Source organism: Hetaerina americana, unplaced genomic scaffold, assembly GCF_022747635.1.
Source record: "Hetaerina americana unplaced genomic scaffold, ioHetAmer1.1.p SCAF_3, whole genome shotgun sequence".
NCBI classification, from domain to species: Eukaryota; Metazoa; Arthropoda; class Insecta; order Odonata; family Calopterygidae; genus Hetaerina; species Hetaerina americana.
In genome coordinates this window covers 47,008,577-47,029,572 of record NW_027286874.1, presented here as the reverse complement: position 1 = coordinate 47,029,572, position 20,996 = coordinate 47,008,577, and the positions used below count along the sequence as shown (strand labels likewise).

The 20,996-nt window shown below is 40.8% G+C and overlaps 1 protein-coding gene across 6 annotated transcripts in view; it reads left to right on the top strand.

Annotated features, from left to right (window-relative positions):
• The window catches only part of Rbp6 (RNA-binding protein 6), a 1,159,807-nt gene that overhangs the window by 916,433 nt on the left and 222,378 nt on the right, over positions 1-20,996 (top strand). For all 6 annotated transcript variants that reach the window (XM_071587364.1, XM_071587360.1, XM_071587359.1 and 3 more), the window contains one exon: positions 3,603-3,651. In XM_071587364.1, coding sequence (XP_071443465.1) covers positions 3,603-3,651 — 49 coding nt within the window. The remainder of the gene's footprint in view (positions 1-3,602; positions 3,652-20,996) is intronic.

Sequence of the window (20,996 nt, the reverse complement as noted above, 5' to 3'; positions counted from 1 at the left end):
CCTCATTCCACTCCCTAGTTCCCTGGGCCTTTTGCCCTTCTCCCGTGCACCACCGCCACCAGAGCCATTTCTCCACACCCAGCCTTCTTTTATCTGCCTTGCTCAATCCCGGAAGCCAGTCATGCGATGGAGAGAGTGACTCAAACGGCGCTTTTCAACAGATTCCATTTGCACCCTCCTACAATTTGATTTCCGTCCAAAAACCTTTTCACTGTTTAATGTGTTTTCCCATCTTATTCAAAAACACGGTCGTTGTCCTGGGCAAACATTCTTTTTGGTGTCGCATTCTGTGTTCTTTATGTTTTGGCTTTCCTTTCGATGGTGTTTAGGTTTCTGTATTCACACATGCTAAAATTATTGGTGAGAGATCAATGGCTTAGTTTCTTCAATGGCCAAAATATAAAAAACCTGGCAAAATAGGCACAATGCATGCTTTTTTCGCTACAATTATTTTATTCTATAGATTGAAGCGTTGGCTGGTATCTTATCATTGCATTTACCGTCACAGTTTTATTTAACAGAATTAATTCCACCGCATATTTTTGGATAATTCTTATCTCTCCCCACTCATTGAATGTGATGTCTCAGTCTTATCGATATTTTTATTTAGAATATACGACGTTAATTCCAATGGACCTACGAAGTAATCTGCTTTCTTCTTGAAGTAAAGGGGAATAAGCAAGGAAGGGCTTCTACCACTACATATCATTCATAGTTTTCAATCTGAATTGGCCAGTAATTAGCCCACTAATTGCATTTCTGTTGATCGCCCGCGAGGCACATAATTGCAATCAGGAAGTTTTACAGGTCCCGATTTTAGTCGACTAACTCTTTCCATAACGGTCGATTTTAATCTGTTAAATTGAATTCATGATTCATTTTCGCTCTCCTTTCCGTGAATTGCAAGTTATGGTGGGAATAGATTGCAGATCCAATCGGAAATCGAATATGAAATCAACCTTGGAATTAATCCCTTTTCCACTACCCTTCCCTTTCCCCTTCCGCTGGTCTCCTCCCATCTCTTCAGCTCATCCTTTCAACTCCTCCTCCTTCACCCTTTAGCCCCTGATCCCTAAATCGTTATAATCCTATTTAGGCACGTACGATATGTAGGTTTTACATTCCTATCCTTTATATTTTATATCATTGTCCAGGGGAAAGTGGAGAACAGCAGGCCCATTCCGTCACAAATCCTAAAACTGCACTCGTTGTATCGTTTTTGCGTCAAGTCACGCATAACTTTAGGTTCATGGATATAACCCTGCCTTTTCACGATTTCACATCCAATTGGAATCGTGTTATATATCCGTTTTTGGAAAAATTTGGACTGATAGGTATTTATACCCTTTAAGCTTTACTTTGATTTTTCATAAGAATAAAATTTGACGTAAATTACTAGAAATTGGCTCCAATAGCAAATGGTACGCCAGAATTATTTTTTTTTCTTTTTCTATATTACCTAGGCTCTGGAATAAAAAATCATAAATATTTTTAGCATAAAATATACTAATAATATTGAAAATGATATATTTCAAATTTGTTCCACAAGAAACGTTGGGAAATATATGACATAAAGATTCTAATCCGGGAGTACCTTATTTGCAGTAACTCAGTACTTCTTACTTAGTTTATTTAGATATGACTGCTGCTCAAATATAACATTCATTGGTCGCTGAAGTGACTCCACACCATTGAAAAAATATGATTACCTTTACGTGGCAAACTTGTGCATGATACGTCCCACGAATATCTGTGTATGGCAGTGAACTATATAAAGGAGTGGCTACATAGGTTTTATGAAGGGCATAGAATAACTATTTTGCCATTTTAATTAGAGACAACAGTACATTCGGTTGGATATTTAGTTCCGGATTTTTAATATGTGGCGTGAAAATAAAAGGATTCCAAAGTCAATAACGTATAAGCAGAATAGAAAAGGTAAAATACGAAACCATTCTGTCCTGGAATAGTGTTTGCACTCAAGAGGATAATGATTCGGACGGACTTAAATTGTCGCGTATATAATTAGCTGTGGGTAACAGTGACTGGTGCGCACTGTGGATTACGTAAACGAGGTGATACCTAAATTAAAATCCGTGTTGAGTAGCAAATTGAAAATGCGAAGGGTCGCCATTAGGATTATTCAATATTGAAAATAAATGAGCATTAAATTTGGATTTGAATGCTGAACTCGAAGAGATGCGCTGGGTAAAATTTTACTCAAGGAAAAAGGTGGAAAAGGAATCAAGTTTAAATATAAAAGCGCTCTGGGCCGGGCGGGGGAATTGAGACATAGGGATGAGAAGTGGGGGGGGGTCAGTGGAGCAGGCAAAAGGGAAAAGAGAGGAAATGAAAGTCTCCTTCGGAGGATCGCATAAATTAGCAAACTCTTCGAGTTAAAACGGTCGACAAATCGGGAAGGATGTGAACTGAGTTGGACGGCGAACTCTTTTCGCATCCTAATGCCGAAAAAATAGGGGGAGAAGTAGATGCGCCCTCTTCTTTCCAAGCCCGTCTCCACTCTCCTCTAATCCTTCTTCCATTTCTCTTTCCTTCTCAGGACTCCCCACTCATCCCCGTATACCTCACCGCCATCTTTTTATATTAATATTCTCGACGGCGTCTTCCCCCTCTCTCTCTCCGCCTTCATCCACCCCATCTCTGGTTCTGCAACCGTCCCCCTCTACCACACGCTCTTTTCTTTCTCCCGCTAAGAGTTCCTTCCGACTCAGACTCCTACTTCCATTCATCCGTGGAGATGTATGAAAACGGTTCCAGTCAAAATCTCTCCACCTAGCTGAAAATGCGTTCCTTATCTCCCCACTGGACGTATTTTACTCCCCAAAACCATCTTCCCTGTCTTGTTTTCTTTGTGATTCCCTACCCTTAATATTTCTCAACTTGCCTGCTGCAAATGGCATTGTCATTCTATCAAGACTTCGTGGTAATGGGTTAAGCTTTTTTCTCCCTTCAGTAAGATTTTTATTTCGAGGTCTTTCTTTGTTGAAGAAAGTTTTAGGTTACAAAAGGCACATTTTAAATGGAACTAATATAATTAAAACACACAGGGATACAAGTTTGGTATTTTATCGGAATTTGACTGAAATTACTTTGGAATTTTTTAAACACCATATTAAGAATTTAGCTTTTTTATGAAAAATACCGGAAGTACACATGTGAGATTTATTTTTGGGTAATACTGGTATAAGAACATATACATATTATACAGATAGAGGCTTAGGGAATGACGAGATTGTAAAAAAAACGATCAAATTGAACGAAAACGTCGAAAGAATGTCACGTTTGGGTTTAAGGAAGGTTAAATTGTACGCAAAGATGAAGAAAAACTGGAGATGTGGAAATAATACTTGAAACTACCCATCTTGCGGAAAAGTTAAGAATAAATATAGTGGTTTTTCTAATAATCGTAGATAAATGATCACATAAACAGATTCGCTAATATAAGAATTGATGTCGGCAAAAAAAACACTGATTGTCGCATATTAGTGGTGTTTGCTGTTTTTTGAAACTAGATTTTACCTGTCAAAATTTGGCAATTTTGTGATATTACCGTTTGAAAATGTGTTTTACTTTTATTCCAGATCGAGGATGCAATGCTTATGTTTGACAAGCAGACCAACAGGCACAGAGGTGAGTACAAAATTTCTTTTCTAAGGTATAGTTCTAGGTACTACTATTAGATAGTTAAGGGATACTACCGTTCATCCCTTCGCTCGTTTGCAGCTGTTTGGAATTGATGCGATTTGATTTACCAGTCACAGAAAATTAAATTGATTCCAGGTGTAAAAATTAATATTTCATTAATTATACATTAATTTAGAATGTAATTTTGACGGCACATTTTCATTATATAGAAAACAAAACAACGGGGAATATGCCCGGAAATGAATTTCCTGGAGTAACTGATTAACCTTGGCACGTGAGCCGAGAATTTGTAAATATTTTTGGAAACTTTCATGGTTTGAAAATACACAAAAGCTCGTTAAACCCACCCTTCCTCTCGCAGAAGATGGAATAACACTTATAAATAGATCGGAAGAGTATCTATTTATAAAATGACTGGCTCTCTTTTTATGCCTTCACCTGCCATCCATATCTGTGCTCTTTCCTCCTCATGCCATATTTTACGGAATGGCTGCCGTACCTTCCTTTCCCTGCTGTTCATTTATTTTTTGCCCTTTTAACTGAGATGAATTACGGCAATTTATCCCCGACCGTTTTAAGTTCCCTTTCTTATTTGATACTGCCCTATCGATTTAGCGTTCTTCTTGTTAGGTTTTTTTACACGGCTATTTTTTTATTTTTACTGTTTCAAATCATGTATATGTACGTATTTTAGCATTTAATCAAGCTATAGTAATACTGGAGTCTTTTTTGTAGCCATTGGATAATAATAATGCTATTTTATCCTCAAATTACACGTATACTATATATCGGAGCCTTATTACAAACTCTAAGTTTGATGCACATGGTAATTCTGAAACGCTCCCTGGAGGAGACGCGCTTGCAACTGTTTTAAAAATATTTCGCTAAAGCTCATTGGTGCCCTAAACGTATGCAATAGGAATTAATGAATATTTTAAGATATTTGTGTAGTATGTTCCCATCAGTCTGGCAAAAATACTAGACAGTAAAGGAAAATTAAACGATGCGTAAATACATGCCCATCATTGGAACACCGACTCCCGCTTGTGGCATAGCTGGGATTTAAATAAATTCGTGCCCCAAATTACAATGGCAACGGATGAAAAGAATATTACTCTCCCGTAAACGTCAACTGTGATACTAAAAACTTTTTTTCGCATAAATTTTCAAAATCAAATCAACGTCCACATTCTGCAGCTTCGCGTGTACTGAGAAATGATCAGAACCGGGGCACAAAAAAAAAGACCAGGATGCATATGCTCTTAAAAAGTGTAGGCCATCGTTGAATAATTAATTCATCCCAAAATGACGCAAAAATCTCGAATGTGCGCACTCGACGGACGAAATTGATTCCATTAAAATTCCCCGCGCAATGCTTTTCATGAGTTTTGATAAATGAATTAAACGGAGGCTTGACAGCTATTCGCAAATCAAAGCTCCGTTGGAAATGCATTCCACAAATCCACGCGCAAATAAGGGATTGACGGAGAGGAGGCAAGAGAGAGTACGATTGAAAGAGTCATTTCCTTACATCTGGAAAATGAAAAGCAAGAACCGCTACACTCCATAACAAATCGAAGCGACTAGGCTAGACGCTCCCTCAAAGATCTCCTTGGTGATAGAAACCTCAAGTTCCGTCGGTGTGATAAAGGGGTTGCTAATTTTAGCTCGCGACGTCGGCGTAAGGGGCCAGTCAGCATGAGAGACCGGACGGCGGGATCAGTCCGCAAGGGGAGTGTGGAAGAGGGGATTGGGGTGAGTGGAGGGAGTTGGTTGGGACGGCGAGGTTGGGAGTTCAACTCCCGAGAGGTGAAAAGAGCCGCCCAACACGGGGGCTCGAGTAAATGGAGACACAACAAGAGGAAACAAAGGGGGTCGGGAGGGAGGTTGGAGCGGGAGGGAGTTGGTCGTGCGGAGTGGGGGGCGTTTCAGGTGAGGGAGACACCGAAGAGGAGTTGGTGGAGGGAGAAGGGGGGCAGGGTGGAGGGGCTGGCGCCTTAGGAAACAGATGAGTGCAGACGACGAGATGGCGGGAGTATTAAAGCGGAGAGCAGTTGCGAAACATTTCGCGAAAACAGGTTAAGGAGGAGGTGAGCGGACTAAGAATGGGGGGCGGGAGGAGTGAGTTTGAGGCTCCCTACTCTCTCCCAATCTCTTTCGTCTAGCCGAGACCACCATGGTTAAAGATAGTGCACCGAGAGATATGAGGAGAGGCTGTGTTGTGAGGGAAAGGGCGCGGAGGGAGGAGTGATGGCTGGGAGAACTTAGAAAGGATTGCAGAGGAATGAAGAACGAACGCGGGGTGGAAAATGGACGAGGTAGCACGGGGAGCTCCTAGGGGTGGAGGGGAAGATCTTTTCGCGAGACTTAGGATGAGAGCGCAGTGTGTCGGGTGAGGGTTGCCGAGGTTGCTTTTTCTCCTCCCTGGGCGCTGTGGGGGGTTTTTATTTATAACGCAGGTCGAATTATTTTCGTCGTTCACCCCGCCGAAAAACGAGGAATGAATTAAATATCAGATAGGCACGCAAAGAGAACACAGGTGTGTATATTCGGGGGTTCTAAAAAAATGTGCATGATTATGATTCCACAGCTCGGAAATGTCGAGGATTGCGGGGACGAAAAAGTGACTCACTTATTAAATAGAGCAAGCGGGAACCTGATTATTTGCCTTCACCAGCGCGGCGTGTTTACTGGCGTCGTAATTGATAATTAGGGTAATATCGCCCTAAATAACCATAACTCTCATTGTCAGAGTCAGTGTTCTTTTGTGACCCTCACTCTTGATTGATGCTATCTACGAGAGACTAACGTTGGGGGCGCAATTGTTTCAAACCTCTTTCCCAACCTTCCTTCTTCTTAGGGGTCTGCTTCTTTGCCCCCTCTTCCTTCTCGACGTAACTCCGTTTCCCTCCTCGCCCCTCCACCACCCTCTCACCTCTTCTTCGCTGCGCCGACCCGCTGTCTTGATCTTTATCGCATTGCCTGTGCGCGAAAATATAGTATAACACCCCCGTCGCGTGCTTAGTTTTGAGGATCTCAGAACTGTTTTAACGCTTGTGGAGTGTGCCCTTGCGTTAGACTTAAGAGTCAGTTGTTCTGCTTGACGTTTTCGAGATAGTGGTTTACCAGGTATGGGTGCATGGCGCGAAAGAAAGTGATGATGAATGCTAAAATAAGGAAGTGAAAAGTGAGGGGAATGGGAGAGTTTAGTTTTAAAGAGGGGTGTGAGATTAAGTTCGTGAACCTGTCGGAGGAATGCCAGTTAGGTATGCATTTTTTCTTACGCATAAAACGGGAATGACAGACAGTGCACCTGCACAGCACATTCGGGGCTTCTTGAGTGTTGTGGTGCGGGATAAGTGTAAAATGCAAACGAGACTTCAAGCCAAAGAAGTCAATATTCTGCGCTGTCCTTATCATTTGGAGTGATTCATAAAATTTTTAATGATGAAGTTTATAAATAATGAAATGATTATTGATATTGTTTATTATTTTTGAATCAATAAAATGAAATATAACGTTTCTTGACTGAGAGCTGTGACGGCGGAGGCTGTTGAAGAGACCTGCTAGAGAAATTCTGAAAAATTTAATATTTGGTGTTGGTTTTTTTTTGGAAACTTTTTTCTGCAATAAAATGGTGCAATTAGAGAAACAGACCATGACCTCTTAAAGCAAGGACCTGGAAGGGATGCAAAAGAGCGATTACGAAACTCGCCATATTACTCAATGTGACACGAGGTAATATAAATTTGGAGACAGGAGAGAAATATATGGGGCCGATGGCGATGGAATCGGAAAGCGAGTGAGGAGGCTAGGGAGTGAATTTCTGCTTTTCCACCGGGATATCTCTCCTCCTGTTTTCCCTCGCCAAGAAGTTGAAAAGGAAATGGCAGCAGTGGTCTCGGATGACGTCGGGAGATTCCCTGGAGAGGGTAAAGGGGACTGTGGGTGAGTCGAAGGAGCTTTTGGGTCTAAGCAAACGAGGAGATGACTATCGGGGCAATAGTATTCACCGGAAAGAGGGTGCGAGGAGGAGTCCAGACCCTTCTCTCTTCTCTCCAGCTGTCCACGAGGAGCGAGTATAAATATGCGGCGGAGGAAACGAATGGGGGCGAAGGGAAGCAGGGGCTTATAAGCGCGTGCGTGACCATTACGCGCTTGTGTGTGTGTCTGTTTCCTGGCGCCGTTTGGGTTCGATGTGGGGGGAGGGGGAGGAGAGTTAGAGACAAAGCTCGGGTTGACTACGAGGAGAGGAAACCGTCACGATGTCCGAGGAATGAAAGTTACGCGTGAGATCGAAATGCTGTCCTTGCTAGTTTTCATTATTTTATCGCTACACATCTCTAACTACTAATTACTTGTAAGAGAATATATTGCTAGCATGATATAAATCCTTGCGTTTAGTGGGAATTTCTTTGGGATGTAAAAAGCATATCTGTGAATGTAGGACTTTTAAATTGTATTTTATTTTTCCGTTTTATTCTTATTTAACGTAAAAGAAGGCCTATACAATGTTTAAAATTGGTCATACCCTAAAGAAAACTGCTAGAATTTCAAACGATACGTAGTTATCCTACCCAATACTGAGTTAATTGTGGGCATTGTTTGACATTTAATATTAATTTTCAAGTTAAATTAACGCTGGCAATTTGATCATGAAAGATAAAATTGACTGTGAATGCCTAGTTTTAGTGTGATATTCATTTAAGAGTGCTATAAAATCTATGGTTGATGAAAATTGAGTTCAGTAGGCATTAATTCTCTGGTTGCTTTAGGTAAAATGGCAGAAGACAGGAATTCTATCATCTTCTGATTTAAAAGGATTATTAAGCCTGAGACATTCCTATTTTAAATGCATTAAAAGTGTATGAATTTTAAAACTTTTTATAAAAACTTCGGTGTCTGAAATCTCATTTAGTTTAATATCACCGTTATATGTATAACTAATGATTATATTTTATTAGTCACAAACCCTCACAAACGTTTTTATCAAATTGATTGTTATCATTATTCTCATGTTACTTCAATGTATCTTTATCTTTTGCATCTCATTTAAGCTGGCTTCCACTTACCTTAATAGACACCGGAGAGGTACATGTTAGAATTCGTTGCAAAAAGATTCATGATTTCAATATCTACACAATTGAAACGTGTATTACAGAGCTACACGGACCTTATCTGAGCATACGAGTATCAATGGCGTCGTGGGTATTGATTGTAAGTTTGAGTTGCAGAAGCTCCAGAATCTTTGATATGTTGAACCAGCGTTCATGAAGATTATGCTTCTTATCGCTGAGAACAGCCCTGACACCAAACAAAAATTTAAAAACACTGCTGCATTGGTCTCTTTTTCCATTGACCTGTCCGTTCCTGCTCTTCATTTTCATGAATTCGTTCATCCACATACGTCTACGACTCCGTTTGGAGTTCTTCCTGTTGTGAGATTTGTCGGCAATTAACAGGTTTCGTAATAAGCTTCGCATCTCTTGAATTTAAATTTAAAATCTCAAGAATTTTTGGCCAATCACCTCTTGTTCCTCTTTCAACCGCTTGAGTTAGTCATTGGTCTCAATCATTTTAGCATAATGTTGTTATGTTCTGTGGGTAGAAATGGGAATAGCCTAAAAATTTTATTTATCCAGCAGAAGACAGGGCTTTAATAAATCAAACAACAATTGGGTAATATTTAAAACAGTTAATAAATAATTTGAAATTCATGCAGTTAATTAACTTTCTTTTGATTAATTAAAATTTACGTTCCTGTTTGTAATAAATAATTTCCATTATTTTACATTCTACTGACCGTTTTTGTTAGCTTTCCTATTTCATGTGATTGGATCGGTGAGTCACAGTCGTCAAGCCGTCGGAAAAAACGTCCACATATCTGGTGGCGATAGGAAATACGACCTTTGAGCCGGAAAATGAGTTATCCTCCGCGATCAACCAAAATGTTTTTTGGGATGTTGGGATGATAGGAAATTAAAAGGTACGTTTGAGGCTAGTTTTTCAAGAATGTTTTCATTTTATTCTTTGAGTAGATAATCAAGTTTGATCGGTGTAAGTGCAGAAAAATTTGGTCTTCAATTCTGAAAAAATAAAAAAAACTGTTTTCGTCACGGTTGAGCTGATAAATATGTAATTTAACAAATATTTGCTGAGGTCAGGGTTAAAATCAAGCGCTAAATCTTTTTTAAATAAGCTCCAGTGTGGTTATTCTTAACACGCTCCTCGTGTTGTTAACTACTCCGATTTAGAAAATCTATTAATTTTTATATCAACCTTTTTATTGCCTTCTGTCAATCTTCTGAAATATTTGCTTGAAACTCTTGAAAGAATTTTTAGGTTTTTAAAATCAACCAGTAGTCAGTCATTTTTGGGTTGCATTCTTAGCCATTTTGAGAAACTTAACTTTTCAAAAATACAAAAAATAATAATAATAAAATATTAGGAACATTCATTGTCTTCTTTGTTCCCTCGTCTGTTCCTCCCGTCTGTCAAAAATTTCATTGCACATATTTTTCATTTAAGAAATAATATGTATCTCTTGCGTGTATTTCTGTGCCTGTGGTTATTCGTATCCCATATTTTATCCAGGTATGCTAAAAACCCCCACTTGCCTTTGCTCCCGGGCCGACCTGATTAATGGACGCAGCACCTGCTCGTGGTCGTTGCGGTCGCTCTGTGCAATCCATTGTTTTCATGTGGTTTCCGGCGAAATGAAGAATATGTGGAGTTTGCTTCCTTTCACTTATTCATGCAATGGAGTTAATTTCACGTCACTTTTTTCCCGTTTGACAGTGCAATTAATATCGGTAACTAGCAAATGTCGTTAATTTAGGGCCTGTGAAATTGAAGATAAAGTACTGAGTGTAACGCCATGGATCATGTATGACTTTCATTTTACTTGACTTCCTTTTGATAAAAATTATGGTACGCGATCAGTTTTTTTATTTGCGTTGGCAACACAGCTTAATTGCGACCTTTAGGAGCGTCCTCGCACTTTTTAGTACCTAATGCGAGCGCCTGCCAAAATTAATGAAACTTTTTAAATTCATTGGCTTGTGCATTTTTAACATTGAAATTCGAGTAGTTAGATTTTTGTTTATCATATAATTCAGCTTGGTGTTTTTACAAGAAAACAAATTAATGTAATTAACATCTCGCGATAGCTTCGAATGCTCCCTTTGTTATTTCATTAAATAAACGTGATAGTTGTATTTGAATTCATTGAAAATAAATAGAAAAGTGATCCCGCAGACAGTTAATTTTCTTGATTCATCTCCATGACGAGCGCTAAATTGCCCAAAGAATAGTATTTTTATTTTGAATGCTCCTCTTTGTTCATAAATGCAATTTAATAGGCAGAGTACTTTGATCCGTTTCATTTATTTTCAAGTGCAGAGCAATTTATACTGAAAGTATTTTCATCTCTCCACTGTAAACGAAGTGATGTCTGTGGCGGAAATTTTTCACTGTAGGGCGTACACGCGGAGCTCTGACGGAGGATAATATTACTTTAGCTACCATTGCCATCTGAAACGAGTATGCCTTCTCTCTGGATGCTCTCCGATCTTCCGAAAATTGTAATTCTCCATGACAGCGCCAGACGACGAAGTCGTCAGGTAGTTCTGCGATAACAATTTTCCTTCGTCTCCCCACGCGGAAATGCGACGCATGAAAGAAACCTCGTGGGACATGATACCCCTCCGTCAACCCATCCCTTCTGCCCCTCCCTCCCGTTCATCCGTCCGTACGGTCAACCTTATGCCTCAATCACGCACTTTTTCCAAATACCCGTCCACTTCATCCACGATCTCTTGACCTCCATCCCATCCAGCCCTCTCCTCACGTCTCCGTCGCAGTCACGATCACTTCTCGGCCAATCCTCCTCCCTTTGACAAGCTCGCAAGAAAAAAACGCACGTCCAATCTCATCGCTGGGCCCTTTGTCAGGTACCCCGGCGCTCCATACGTATCGTACGTGTGTTTTGAAATTGTCCCCACTTTTGCGAACTCTCTTCTGCTGGGATCCAAAAACTATTTCATTTTTTTGAAGGCTTTGTTTCTGGGAATGTTTGACTTTATGTTAGTTCGATTCGGAGTGATTTCTTAATAAATGCAATTCGCATCATTTCGTATTGAATAGATTGAGCGGTCAAGTTTGTCTCACTCACGTTTTAGGTCAGGTCAGTCTTTCAAATGTAATTTACGAAGTAATTTTCTCACTATTGCAATGGGTTTTAATTGATGTTTCGTAAATAAGCCTTTTACGTCGAACAGGTTCATGTTACTTTATAGAATACGAACCATTTTCGTGAGATACTTTCCCTTCCAGCGACTCTAAAGTTTCAAAAGAAATATGAAATCCTAGGCTTTTTATTAATGGGTCTTTTAACAATGTAATGATATTTTGATTTTCTTTGATTCAACAAACTGGCATTTATTTCAGTGTTGGTAACTCAGCTATTTAATTTCTCAAGAAAATATTCCTTTTACCTAGAGGATCATTTCATATACATATTTATTGTATCACGTTTACCTGCAGGTTGCTTAGTGAAACTTTGGCATAAAGGTTAGGATAAAGTTTGCATTTTTAAATATTTTATTAATTACTTTGGCTTGAAGGTTAGGTTAAACTTTACATGTTTAAATATTTTATTAACTTTCGGAACGGTATAGAGGCTGGTTGTATTATAAATATGATATTTATATGGAATGTACAGATTATCTTTAATCTCCACCTGTTTTTTTCGATATTAACACGCATTTTCAATATATTTTTAGGCTGGAAAACTGTGATCCAAATTTCAATGTCTCCCTTTTTTCGACAAATTTCATATATTTCCCTGTCCTACCCTTTTCATTTCCCACAGGCTCCTCGCCATCTTTACTCTGTCCATGGCTGTCTCTATGAAGCTCCGCTGACGTTCCATTCCGACTTGTCTGCATAGTTGAATGAACGTTTCTTTTCCCTCTTCCCCGGCAATATTTTCATTTTTGTCTAATCTCTACTCAAATCCTTTTTTTTTCGATTTCCAATTTTTGGCTTGCCGAATGTGGATATTCCAGTCATGGAATGACGTCGACAACGCGCTTCACGTCTTGAAAATGTCACTCAGTCCTGCCTGGTTCATTCCGCGATGCCCTTTTCCCAATCATGCGTTCTTTTACTAAGGAAAAGTAGATACAAGCTCTGTCATCGGAATACCATTGAAAGCTTTGCAAAATTCTTCTGCGTAGATTCTCAAGATGTGCAATGCTAAATATTCTCCTAGTGAATACATTATTACTTTTGCCTTATACGTGAGACAAATGAAACACTTTAGGCTGGTAGAATATTGTTCATGCTTGCTGCTTATTTATCTACCATTTTCTTTTCGCATTATAAATTTTACTAGCGTTTACTTTTGTTATCATTTAGTTCCCATTGTTTGCGGCGTTGAAGCTACATTTTCCGAGAATAAATACTCAGTATGCGTTCCGTCTTTTGGATGCTCAATTCCAATAAAAAACTGAATCGCTCTAAAAAATGAGATTGTTTTCCGTCACTTGGAAGAAAATTTTGTTTTCAAAGACTTTGCTATTATTTTCACAGCAAAAATACCACGTTTAATGTCATTATGTTTCTTTGGGATATTAACATGAATGATTAGAATGTTTTGGCAATCCATTGAATTGGGACCTTAATATTGTGTAGGCATCAGATTGTAGGCACTAGTGCCTACAATCTGATACTTATAGCATTCTAGACAGTTGTCACAAGTGACAACAAAAAAGCATTCCTAGCGGGAGGAAAATAAAATTTGGGCGGGAAAGGGAAGATATGAAGGCAAACGTAAGTCACGTGAGGGTCCTTTCTCCACCGGAGTGACGTAAACATGTTTTTCCCTCCACATGGCCGCTTTGCTATCGCGCCGGTCCGGAATTCGATTTCCGATTGTTTCCGCTTTAATCCCGATACGATGGCGATCCAAACATCTGCACCTACTCGAAAAGTGTATTCAACGATTTCAAGTCGTTAAAATTTCCCGAACCAATTCGTCAATTCGGAGCGTCCAGCGACGCGAATAGTGCCGGACTTCATGTGGGAACGGGAGAGCATTTATTTTTAGTTCCGTCGGTGCAAAAGGCATGCGAGGCCCCGGCGGATAACCTTTTACAACCGGTCCAGTACTACCACGCATCGCGTCGCGTCCGGAGGATTAATAAAAAAAACGAAAAGCGAGGAGGCAAAAATAAAATTGAAAGCGGCCGCATCATTTGGGGCGCTTTCCGAACGGCTTTTGTTCGCAATTCAAGTGCGGGGCGATAGTTTTCCGCGGTCTCGCGGCCGGGCGTCATTCGGAATGAATGGTGAGAATGCATAGGGTGGTGGTGGGCATCGGGGGATGGGGCCGGGTGCGGGTTCAGACGCGGAGGCCGGGTGGGTGAGGAGAGACCCGGCGTCAATTTTTCTACGGACGCTTTTAAAAACGAATGAAACGGTACGGAATTAACGAGAGTGGTGCTCAGGATAGGTCACGTAAGGTTTCGAGTATGGCGCCATCTCTGTGGTAGGAAATTGCGCGAGGGATGAGCGGCAACAACCGCTGTACGTGGGATATTTGCGCATCTGACCGCCCCGGAGGAGTGGTGTTTGAGCGCTGTCGTGTTGGTGGAAATGTGTGTGCTTGTGCATACGTGTGTGTGTGTGTGTGTGAGAGTATTCGAGGCGAAAAAGAAAATAGGTGCGACGCTTTGCGCATGTATCCATTAAAAAAATATAAGGAAAAAAAGAGAAGAGTAAATGGCGGGGAGTGCTCACAGTTAATACTGCAGATGCCGCGCGCGTCGGCCGCTCTTTTTGATGGTTGCGGAAACGGTCCGTCGAATGATCGCTTTGATTCGCACGCGAAAGTTCAATATGCGCTTCAATTCGAGCAGATATAGTTTTGTAGCTCGGTTCGGATGGGTCAACACCGACGCTAGCTATATTATTTTTGGGAGAATCGAAAAATATTCCCGTCACTTTTTGCAGCGGGCAACGGAAACTGTGGGATTATTTTTTTTCCTTCGAATATTCAATTTTAACGCCTGACTTAATGAATTCACCCCGGTAAATCATGACAATGTACATTTTTCCGTTTGGATAGGCTCGTTATGAAGCCTTTCGATTAATTTTTTTCTACCAGTAATTCATAATGGGCTATTCACGCTCTCGTGGAGAATATTTTACAGAATCTACCTCAACATATAATACATAATGTGCTGCTTATATGTCATCCATGCCTGCGAAGACAGCCGTACCTGTGACCATTATAAGCATTTTTTCCTCCTGTGATGGATAAGTTAACGGTTGAATTTAATGAGAATAAACCGTTGTAATCAACTCCAAGGTTGGTTTTATCCTGTGAAATATAGAATGGAAATGAAAAATAAATTTTAATGATTTTAGGCGTACTCTTAGAGGATCTTTTCTTATGTTCTTTAGTCCAAAAGCGTCGATGGATATTGAAGGATAAAATAAGTTTAAGTCAAAGTTGCATCCACTAATAGTTAAGAGGACAAGTCGTTAGCATTAAGATAAACACTGTAGCGAATAGTGACTATTTATACCTTAGCCTGGATAGATTATTGAGACCCTCGATACGATAACCTTTCCCGGCATTCTAAATTCATCACCGATGGATGATTACGAGTACCTTCAAAACCCTAATCAACGACTTTTAAGTAGAAAAAAAATATTTATTCTATCCCTTTCAGCAAATGATTTCTCGAGTTTATGCTTTGACCAATATGATGCTGCATACGATAGAAGCAATAATAATAGTGGAATATCTACATTTTGCAAGTTTTGAGGAGAGGCAGTTGACTCTAAAGCTATGGAAAACCAAGGCTTTCGGTCGCTTACGCAAACAGTGGCAACTGTATTCAATTTTCTTCGAGCGTCCATCGGAGCCGTATCCCTTTCAATCCAAAACGTACCTGCTAGTGTTGTTTTTGACGAAAAACACAATCATTTTAATAATGTTAGCGTCTACCTCCATTGCCCACGCTTCCCTCGAAATCAGCATTCCCCCACGCCTCATCCCATCCCCACGAATGTTTCCCAACGTCGCACCGCCTGCTTGCCTCCATTTCCTCTTTTCCTCTCTCTCTCCCCCTTTCCCTCTCTCCCAATCTCATTCCAGTCCGTTCTCGCGACCCTCTTCTCCTCCTCTTTTAATCCGCGCCGTCCCAAACCTCTCCCTCGCCCGTTCTCTCTCTCTGCGTCACAGTTTTCCCCGGTGTTCGCCTTTCGCCACTCACGAGCCCTTTCAACTCATGTCGCCCACGTGTCCACTTTCATTTCATCCCTCCGTCGGAATAGGTGCGGTGCGAACGGGTCCATTCCCTCTCCCACTCCACATCCTCTCCACCGCTTCCCCTTCGCCCTCGATTTTTCTTTCGGATACCGAAATTCTGCCTTTTTCCCGCCTCTCTCCACTCACCGGCTTCCCCTTTTGCCTCTCCCCTTCCTCCTTCCCCCCCCGGTCTCTCTCCGTTCCCGCCCCGCAGTTGCGTCGACGACAGCGGCAACATCCCCATACCATCAACACCACCGTCGCGGCGTCAGCTGTGCTTACGGTCGACCATGGCAATCATGTAGGACGGCCGAGGGCTTTCATGGGGCGGTGCGGAGGGTAAGGGGGATTGGAGGGAGAAAGGGTTGTCAGGGAGGGACGGGTTGTACTTCCAGCATGGAAGTGGTTCTAGGATCCGGGAGTTTTTCAGGGTTTCGCTTTAGCATTAGTCGCCATGCTTGCAAACTATTTAGGCTGTGACGTTATAGCATGCCGACAAAAGGAAAGAATGAAAAGGACAAGATGGCGCCAGGTAGTATGGCACCGAGTTTTTGTTCATGCTGTTAAATGCTTGTTTTACTCTCACCACTCTAGGGACGTTGTGAGGAAGGCGAAAGTTCTTGCGCAGTGATGGGTCAAGTGTAATGATATTTCCCTTAAGTCAATGAAACTTTTGTAGTCAAGTTTTTAATATACCAGCTCTTGCACTATACTTTTTTGTTTGCTCATTTATTTCAGATCTTAATTTGTTGTTTAAAATTCATCAATCTTTGTTGCAGATTTCTATCGTAATGTTATTCAGAATGGTGAATGCCGTGTTAGACGACAATAGTCATAAAAATGACTAAAATGTACAACATGAGTATACAACAATGTAAAAAGGGTTCATTGTGTATAATTAAAAAGATCACGTCAAAATGAAATGATCTATTTTTTGCTGAGTTCATTAATTTACATATTAAAAATCCTTCATATTATATAATAATTCATTTCATGAGCGTTACATTAGTCTTCCTTTACTTATGATGTTTTCATTGAAACATAACGTATTATTTTTTTAATTCTAGGAGAGATTGCTGGTGTACTCTGTAACTTGGTGCATCATTATATTATTTTGGCCTCAATATTTTCCTCTCTTTCAATTTCCGAATTTACGTTTAAATTCATTTTGAATTACTTTTTGGAAAACGTGACGCTCAAGAGGAAGGTATTACAATATGATTTGCATTCAGTGACAGTCGAGGTGAGATGAAGGTGATTGGCAGAGATGTAGGGTGAAAGTTTGAGGTCATATGAAAAATTGCCGCGCGAAATCGCGCGCGCAGATGTTACAGCGCGCCGCCCAGTTTCGGCTGCTGCACTGAGTACCCGTCTGTCTCCCTCGAGGATCCGTCGCGAACGAACAAAGGCACTGCGGACGGGCGCCGGCGGGTAGGGTGTGGGCACGGCGAGCGAGCGGGAGGGGTGGGAGTGGCCGCGGTGTGATGGGGGAGGCGGGAGAATGGGTCAAGCTACGAGCGTGAATTTTAAGTCGGAAATATTGCACTAGAAAATAGATTCGAGTGACCGTCGAAACCCGTATGAAAATCGTGGTCGAGTTCCCTTCCCCCTAGCCCCTAACGTGCATTCGAAATGGTTAGGGAAAGGGGGTTGGAGAGAGAGGGTAAGGAAAAGAGGAAAAAAAATTGAGGCGTCAAGGGTCGAAAGAATGGACCATAATCACTCGGAAAAGCGGTGGGAGCCGACGGATACATATAGGCGCGCACGTGGAGGGAGTGTTGGGGGTAGCGGTGGCTAAGGGTGGGGATTCAAGGGATCGCGCCGTCGAGATCAAACAAAACTTGCTGGAAACGTTTCGGAATGACCGCGCATGTGAGCGAAGGGTAGAGGAGGATGGAAAATGTGTGTGCTTCAAGTATGATCCGCGCACCCAGTGGATGGGGGGATATGTGTATTTCGAATGTGTGTGGCGGGGAAAGGGTAGGACCGCGCTGGAGACTGTGTTTGTGTGTTCGTCCACATAAAATTTGTGACCTCGATTTTTGGCGGCGCGGGAGGTGGAGGCACGGAGAGGACTTTGCACCGTGAAGCGATCCGGGCTTGTACGGGCAAATATGGCGCGCCCTCCTCCATGGTCCGGCCATTTAGTGCCGTGCGGTTTTGAGTCTCGGACACCAGGCGGTGCACGCGAGCCACGTCACACGCTCGACAATTGTCAGTGGCAAATGGCGGGCGAAGGCGAGCGAGGGTGGGAGATGGCGGTCGGGGGAGGAGTGAGGTGGTCAGGCGGATCCGCTCTCCGAGCGGGGTGGCCGAGGGCGAGTAGTGGGGAGGAGAAGGGAAGGTGGATGAGGGTGGCGCTCTGGGCTCACCGGTCGGAAATCAAGCAAATAAATTGGCGCCACGCACGCGCGGTCGTTCATCTCCGTCCCTTCACCACATTATTAGTATAATTGAGCCGCGTATTTTTTTGTGATCGTTAACGAGGGAATTATCGCACGCGCCGATTTGCATGAAGAACGCCTTCGGAACGGCCCCCTGCGCACATTGATATACCGTCGTGGCGTAATCGGAGACAATTCTCCAAAACGCGCGCAATTAATGTGTCAGTGGGCTCGATCCTTTGTTCCCCCTAAATCTGGGAATCGTCATTTTTTTCCGTTCTTCTCCACTTATCATCGTGCGTGTTCTGGCTGCGCGTTGTCGATACAGTTGTAACACAGAAAGCGACCTGGAAGAGATAGTGATTACTTCCCGTTGGTACGCTGCGAAAATAAAAACGTAACGCAATTTACTTCGGCGTGATAGCCCTGCTGCGTGGGATGATCCGGTTGCGATATGCCGACGCTTCCGAATTCCATTACGTATCCACGGTTCTAATCGTTAAAGCCAGTCAATTTGCGTTTTAATTAGGTATTACTACGCCGGTGAATGTTTTAATTTTTTAAAGCTTTTTACAAATTTGCTTTTGGAGTGTATCTCCACTCGGATGATTTAGATTTTGTTTGGCGTTTTACATCTATATTCCCGAATTTTCATGTGGCATGGGGACTCATTCTTCCATATTTTCCAATAAAAATGTGGTTATAATATTCAAAAACAGGGTTTCATATGTTGTTTCCAGTCGTTGCACAATGATTGAATGGCTTTAGAAGAAAAATATGAATATATAGTAGAATCGGACAATTTAGTTTAGATGCTCTAATGAGGAATGAAATTTTCTAATATAAATTATTTTTTGATGTATATTTACTTGAAGTTTTTTATTTTATTATTTTTTATTATTAATTTAAAAATATAGGTTGACTGTTTAGTATTTTATTCACTACAGTTCGATGATTTCTATTGGGCATGTAGGTAACGTTTTAGCTCTCTCCTCTTAATTTTTCACAACTTAGCCTTTTCATAACCAACGCTTTAAGAAATAACTCATCCAGTCCAGATTATGGCCAGTCCAGATTATGGCCAGTCCATTGTTCTGGCCAGATATTTCTTGTTTTGGAGATCCTGTCGATAGGCTGATTTTGTAAAAATATGTTATAAAGGCAATATTGAATGTAACATTGAAATTGTGCCTCATAAAGTACTTCTGTGTTTTACTTGCGGAAAGTCCTTGAGTAGTCATAATAGTCAAACCTATTTTATTTCTAAAAGGCACACTTATTTTATGTCTATCTTCTCTCCTGCTGAAGAACACTATTTCTTTTGGCAAGTGTGCGTGTAATGTCGTTACTTGTGGTAATAATATTTCAAGTATATATGTACTATGATATCAAAATATTGATTCTGTTGCACAGATTGCCCGTGTTTTTCAGCTTAATTATTGAAAACTTACTTCTACTGTCATTTGATGATGTGAATAAAAGAAGAATGCACTGAAAAATTTCGCGAGAAAATTATTAATTTTTTCACATCTACCGGACATTTAGTCATGAGGATAGTTTTTCGAACAAATTATACTTAATATCATTGTATATAATATGTTTCACACTTTTGGGCTTCTTTTCGTGGAATTGTTTGATATCGATATTAAATGAGTTTGTAATTTTCCACAGACTTTCACTTATGTAATATTCCACATTACAACGCGTATGCCGGCCTGCGGCATCATCAGGTACAGGTGTTGTAACTTCAGATGGTGCCGCAAGTCGGTGAAACGCGTTGTACTGTGAAATAAAGTCAGTGGAAAATTACGAACTCAGTTAATATGAACATTATTTTTAATATTTATTTTAGGTATTTTTCTCCATTAATTAATCCGGGAAAATTCATAAGTTTTTTTATCAGGTAGTGAGTGTTAATGCTATTCACTTTAAATATTTCCCTTTATTAGGTTGAACATATATATTTTATACGGATAATAATATTTATTTTCAGAAATAAGTAAAATTATATGGATACACAGGAAAGAAAAGCACTACTATTTTGCACAGATATAAATTTATTTCGACTGTTTTTGACGCAGTGTATCATCATCTGGCGCCTGGAATTTGATAGTCATGTAATATTTATCATTTGGAAGAAATACTACCTTGATCAAAAATTTCCCGGAATTTATTCAGAAAATTAAAAATACAAGTTTATTCATCTAAATCTATATTGTCCCCTTCAAAGTAATCCCCATCGACTGCAACACACTTATGCCAGCGCTTGATCCAATCCTCGAAACATTTTTTATATTCGGTTTTCGGTATGTCCATCAGTGCTTCCTGCGATTTTTCCATTACTTCCTCTCGGCTGCTAAAACGCGTTCCCCGTAATGGTTTTTTAACTCGATTGAACAGAAAGAAGTCACAGGGAGCCAAATCAGGTGAATTCGGTGGCTGTTGGATGGTATTTGTTGCATTTTTCGTCAAAAAATTACGAATAATGATAGCACTGTGCGACGGTGCGTTATCATGGTGCAAAATCCACGAGTTTTCTGCCCACATTTCTGGTCTCTTTCGGCGAATTGCTTCACGCAAACGTCTCATAACGCCCAAATAATACTCTTTGTTTACTGTCTGGC